General features: G+C 30.5%; 1 protein-coding gene across 1 annotated transcript; it reads left to right on the top strand.

The window, feature by feature from the left end:
• Nucleotides 1-625: 625 nt before the first annotated feature.
• On the top strand, nt 626-6,676 carry LOC132716382 (transmembrane matrix receptor MUP-4-like; the record flags this gene model as incomplete). Its single annotated transcript, XM_060699680.1, has 8 exons — nt 626-683; nt 2,267-2,383; nt 3,496-3,630; nt 3,922-4,056; nt 4,873-5,004; nt 5,358-5,498; nt 5,944-6,111; nt 6,572-6,676. Coding segments are annotated over exons 1-8 (991 nt in total), but the record flags the coding sequence as incomplete, so codon positions are not given.
• Nucleotides 6,677-6,689: the final 13 nt, after the last annotated feature.

Here is a 6,689-nt window from a genome sequence, read left to right as displayed (position 1 = left end):
AATTCAATATACATGTATTAATTAATAAATGATAACGCCCCCCATAGCAATAATAAACATGAATCATTGTTTTTATTGCTCTATATATGGAAGTTATGTATGCATAACTCAAATGTTCCAACTAATCATGAACATTTTTAACTTTCGATTAGCTTACATTCAAAGCGGTCCGTAGAGAATAACCCCAATTAACGTCACATCCTGCAAGGGAAGTTACTCTTCCTCGACGCTAATCGCTTAAATAAAAGGGTCTATAACGAGATATATATTATTTATAATGTGTTTACATCCCTTTGCAATAGATTACCAGGAGACTGACTTGGTTATTCGCGTTTACATTCAACTACCAACCAGAAGTACTTGGTTATTGGAACATTACATGTATTTCCCTAAAACATAAAACAAATTTTCAGAATAAAAGTAACAAATATAATTATGAAAAGAAGAATTAATTCTTACAAATAATATTCCCCCGTCTTCCGTCTTCTCGATCAGGGGTCTTAGTTGGTTATTCGCGTAAATCCCAAACTATCTACCAGGAGGTAGTTGCTAAATTCGAAACTTCCTTGTTTTCCCCTTAAGAGTACTTTTCCGTAAAAAACGTAATGGAAATATAACAAGAAAGATGTTTTCTCCAACATGGAAAGACACTGTCTCATTGTGTCCACTAGAGGACTCAGTTGGTTTTTCCGTGAATCCCTAACTACCTACCAGAAAGTAGTTGGTTATTTGAACTTTGCATGTTTTCCCCTCAAAACAGAAAGTATTTCGGAGTAGATATAACGAATATAAAGCAATAAAGATGTGTTCTCCAACACGGAAACACTATGTCTCCTTATATCGACCAGGGAACTCAGTTGATTATTTGTGCGAATACAGAACTGCTTACTCGATGTTAGTTAGTTTTTCGGATGTTGCACATGTTTCTCTGAAAACGGAAAGTTTTTTTTAGAAATAAATATTACTGTTATATAACCAGTAAAGTGTTTCCTATATACTACAATTACCCCCTGCACTAAAATCGGATAGACCCCTGGTCGAATTAATGTGAAGTTGGTGTTTTATATTGTAGAAAACATTATCTTTTCATAAATCCATTACAATTTTTCCAAACAATATTTATTGTTTTAAATGGAATGTATGCGACATCCGACTACTCTCTTTTATTCCGTTTTCACGAATGAATGATGTGTTGAATATTTATGCTAGTATGTGGATTGAATTACCAACTACCAGCTGTTATATAGTTGAGAATTACGATTAACCAACTACCCTCTATTAGGATAGGTTATTTGGATATCCTACTACCACCCTGACGGTCATGAACTACTGTATACGTGGATATTTATGCGTCATAAAAACTTTGCGAATGTCAAAAAGTGGACTTTTTGCGTGCGGAAATATATTTGTGAAAATAGGATTTCTTGAATATAATACTTTTTGTGACATCATTTATCAAGCAGGTACATATTAGAAATATGCCGTTATATCAGTTGTTCAATACCTTTTTTATCTATATAATTGTTTGAAATATACATTGATAAAGGATCATACCTCTCTTTGTCATATTTTGAAACATTCCTTTTTTATATAAATTACCTATTGTGTTACTAACACATATATTGTTTCATTCAAACATTTGTGATTTGTTAAGACCGAACGTAAAACAAACAAGCAATAAGAAAAAAATTTAAAAAATTAATCTCACTACCTGAGCAGTAAAACTTATTTATGTATGACGCTGTATGAAAACGTTTTTTCAAATGATAGAAGAAAATTTGCCTAAAACAAAATAATAATTTTTGCGCGATCAAATATTTGCAAATTATTTCAATTTGCAAAATTCACTATTATTTCCACATCGCAAAATTAGAACTTACACAGTAATTATCATGACATAGAATTTGCCAGTTATTTCTGTCATCATAAAATACCAAGATGTTGCAAATTTCTCTGAAAGTTTGAAAAAAGTTGCCTTAAAAAAGCTGGAATATATGCAACATATGAAATTTTGAAATACAAAATTAAACTTAAATTTTAAATATTCACTTCGAATGAACCCAACGACATTTTACTGACTTATTAAAATAAAATCATACTTGTGTACCTAATAGAACTGCCAGCTTAAATACTAAAACTTCTCCTTAAAATCATGGCATTTACACGACTATTGTCTTCTTTAAACATTACCCCCTCAAACATACAGGCAACACAGCAACCATTTTGAAATTCCTGTTAAATACTTCCGTTTTTTCCCACATTTAAGAGAAAATTATTGGCGAAACATGTACAGCAGCAACTCCATGTTCAGCAAAAAATTCCCAGTGCACAGGATTATGTACTTGCAAAACTGGTTATTTCACAAAAGGAAACTTTTGTCTGAGTATGTATATATTATTTGTATTCATTTCAAAATTAAAGAAGTTTGTTGTTTTCAGACAACAATTATATCAGTGAAGACAATGAAAAAATCAGGCAAGTTTGAAGTGTCAGACGTTTTAAAGTTAGAAAGTAGTCATTGGAATTTTATGTCGACATATACAATTAAATAATGGTTATTTTTCAGCCTGAAATATAAAATTTAGGAAATAGATATCAATTCTGAGTGCATTGTTGTAGAATAATGCACGGTTTGAGTTCAAATGCGTAGTAATATAATCACGAAGGCTGATAGGCCTGAGTGATTAATAACAAAGCATTTAACACGTCAAGAAAAAATATAATTATTATTATAAAGTTGGACTTTATGTGTGGTGGTTAAAATTGTTTTCGCCTCAGAGTTTCCAATAGAAACGTTCTTTAAAGGCTGTTCCAGTGGGTTGAAAAAAACAGCCGTTAAATCTACCGTGTGTAGAAACATTTTGAGAATAACGAATTTTGAAAACGTTGACAAAACTTTGTTTATTTATTCTATTTCACTCTATAATTTTTCAAGCGAAATACAAATTATTAAAAGTGAAATAAATGAAAAACTTAACTCGTTTGCGACATTAAAATAGCATACCTGACTTGATTGTTTTGCACGTGCTGTTTGGCGCTACATTGTGACGTCACGTAAACAACACTTTAAACGTCTATACAGCGTTAACGACTGAATTAATGATATTGGTGTTCGGACTCATTTTCTTAGTTAGACCATTTTCTTTCATTCTAGATAGTTTTCATCACAAAATTCGACAAAAAATGTTTTTTATTTATCAGATTTTCAAACAAAATGGCGCCCTCAATGTGAAAATACACAGGGAGATAATAAGAACGGCGAGTGCATTTTTGTAGAATAATGCTAGCTTCGGGCCTTCTTTGTTTATATAGAAAAAAATCCGATAGTGTTAGAATAATGTATTTAGCTCCTTTGTCAAACGGACACAGAAAGCCTTTCTAATACATCATAGACATTGGCTCAAAGGTTTAATTTTTAGTTTGCATGTTTAAAACATATTCTAATCAGTTAATATTTGATATTGTTAAGCCTGAGAAACTTTTGAATCTTTTCAGAGAGATATCTCGGTGAGACTTGTGAAACAGATTCCCATTGCTCTCAAATTACTGATGGTGAATGTAGTAATGATTTTTGTTCGTGTCCATTAGGATTCTTCAAGACGGCAAACGGTCAAGCAGGCAGATGTACAAGTATGCTAATCTGAAAGAAAAAGTTTTATAAAGTTTTATTCTATTTAAAAAGTTTATTCTTCAACAAAAAGAAAATATATTCAATAAATGCATGAAATATATGCAGTTAAGCTAAGTGGTTTGATTTGTACAGTTTGAAGTTGGCTATAGTCGAAATAGATTAAATATTAAATTACTTCATAATGTACTTGTCTTCAATAGTAGATGTTTTGTACATTGTACGCACGCCTTTAGAAATAGACAATATTCGTTACATTGTATTTCATCACAACCTGTCTGGATATATTTCAGAAGAGAGACATTTAGACGAGAGTTGTGAAAACGATTTCCATTGTAGAGAACAAAACAGTGAATGTAGGGGCACCATATGTTTGTGTAAGAGTGGATACTATCAGACCGCCATCGGACCTTCAGGCACTTGTATTAGTATGCTATGTACATAAAACTTTTATTTAATAGGAAAATTAATCTATTTATGCATTGCAATTTATTGCTGTAATTGTTAATATTATTTTGTTTACGGTTATTACGAAAATATTCCTTTTCATTTTTAGATGCCTGTGAAAACTTTGTTTTTAAAAAATGTTTATTTGATTAGTCAGGTACAAATGTGTTTATTCATTATTAAAATATATGTATTTGGTTAAGACTGCTACTTTATTAATCTTTAGTTTGTAAGTGTATGTTTTTTTTGTCTGAATGAAGTTATTTTGAATATATGATTTGCAATGAAATAGTTTTATATGTTTAACCACAGCTGCGCATTTGAATAAATTCATATTATAAATAGGACTAAGTAGCCATAATATGTGATTTTACGTATGTTTAGTAGATAATCATATACTCATGCATGTAAATTTTCAATTCAGAAGACATTTAAATTCAACTCAAAATAACTTATTTTAGCTTTATTTTATGTTAGTTCGTATATTATTTAAACCGCAAATATTTATTTCCGATTGATGAGGAAACTAGAGCTTATAGACACGCTTTTTAACCTTTCTATTGAACCAACCAGTATTAGGCAGTGTTAGTTTAAACTATATTTTATTTCTATTGATACAACATAAATATATACAATAAGCATATAAGGAAATCAGATAAATAATAGACTGAGTGTTAAGTTTCATGACCATGGAAACAATGACTTTACCTTATCATTTGATAACATGGCACTCGGCCAATTCAGTTCATATTGTTACAATTTTAAGCAATAATGAGTTTCCATACTTTGCTTTACAGAAAGACATTTGGGTCAAAGTTGTGATGCAAATTCTCAATGTAAAGAATATAATAGTGAATGTAGTGATAATAAATGTTCATGTAAGTTCGATTACTTTCAAACCGGGACCGGGTCCGCTGGAACATGTACGAGTAAGTTAACCTCTCATCATGTTTTTTTGGAAATGTATAAACATTTTACAGTTGTTATGCTGGTTCTCTTTTTATATTCATGTAAATATATTTTATCGTTTAATTGACTTGATATTAAATGCATATACAAAAATTGTGTCCAATTATTAGTGTTCTTATTTTTAAAAGACAAACTAAATTAGATATAAAATCCACTTTTATCTATTTATATGAACTACTTTCTTGATTTACGTATTTGTGATATAAATATTAGACAGGTTAATACTAATTGAAGCATCCGTTACAATTACAGTGTGTTTTTAATCTTTAAAAACTCTATAATATGTTTAATTTAAAAAAAACCAAATGAACAGAGCAAAAAATAGGAGAAGCGTGTTCAGACTCCAATCAGTGTTCAGCTGCCAATACAGAATGCAATGTCATTAGAGTGTGCCAATGTCAATATGGGTATTATGATACAAATGGTCCAGAACCCGGTGGATCCTGTGCTTTAAGTTTGTATTTTAAATTTAATTGATCTGTGATACTAGTTTTCTGTTATATTCGTGCAATTAGGATAAGCATGTATTATTGAACAGGTTTTTTATTGACTTTTAATCAGAAAATGTTATAAAGCACAATATTAGTCTACTGTTCATATAATGTTAATAATTAAGTATTTTCCGAATGGCCTTGTTATCGGGCTGAAGACTGGCATATTAGCCTATGGCCAGCCAAAATCCTCCAATTTCAAATATAACCGAGTTTTCTCATAAAGGGCATACATTTTGCATAATGGCCTTGTTTTATGTTCATAATGTCCTGGTCAACTTCATATTAGCCTTACATTTGAAGCGAAAACGTGCCTTATATTGAAAAGTTAATGAATAATAACTTTCTAATAATTATAAAGTATGTTGCTATATTAGCACTATTAATAACTTATTATTTATGTATCAGAGGTTTCTGTTGGTGAAAAATGCCCACAGCCAACAGCATCCGTTCAAAACATAGCTACCTGCTTCGACAATAATACAATATGTATGCCAGATGGTAATTTTTATACATGCCAATGTGTTGGTACTTACTACGACAACCGAAATAATAAGAGCAGGCGATGTATCTTAAGTAAGTGAATCACTACATTCTAAAAGAAAGAAATTTTCTGTAATAGTCCTGTTCATTGACTATTTCAATTTGAGCTTAAACATGGTCTCAGACATAAAATTTTCTTGTGAAATATTTAACTTGAGATATGTATTATCAGTTCTAGCATAAGTTATGGGATAACCGATTTTTTCCATCTATTTGTTTGCCTTTGAGTTTGCAGGAACTTGTTACGAAATTTGTATCATAGCCGATCCCACTTTTTTCCATCAGCTAGAATCTTTATTTTACGTCTGGATAAGAACCGTTAGACAAATCTTGATATGACAATAAAAAGCTTGAGTTTTCATAATTTGAGAAAGTTTACGGAATATTCTCATTTTTATACAGGTAGGCCACATCATCTTTGTTATTGTACCAACAAAAAATATTTTGAAAAAAAAATACATTTTGAATTGTGACAAGAATATTTTTTTTTCAGGATTAGCTCTTGGAGAAACATGCAACAAACCAGTTTACAACAAAGACCAATGTTTAGATTCAAGTGCTTCATGTATTTATGACAGTATGAATGATGTTCAAAAGTGTAAATGTAATGA

Source organism: Ruditapes philippinarum, unplaced genomic scaffold (genome assembly GCF_026571515.1).
Source record: "Ruditapes philippinarum isolate M1 unplaced genomic scaffold, ASM2657151v2 ctg5740_1_1_1_1, whole genome shotgun sequence".
NCBI classification, from domain to species: domain Eukaryota; kingdom Metazoa; phylum Mollusca; class Bivalvia; order Venerida; family Veneridae; genus Ruditapes; species Ruditapes philippinarum.
Note: the sequence above shows the minus strand (reverse complement) of the source record. Positions and strands in the feature narration are given on the sequence as shown.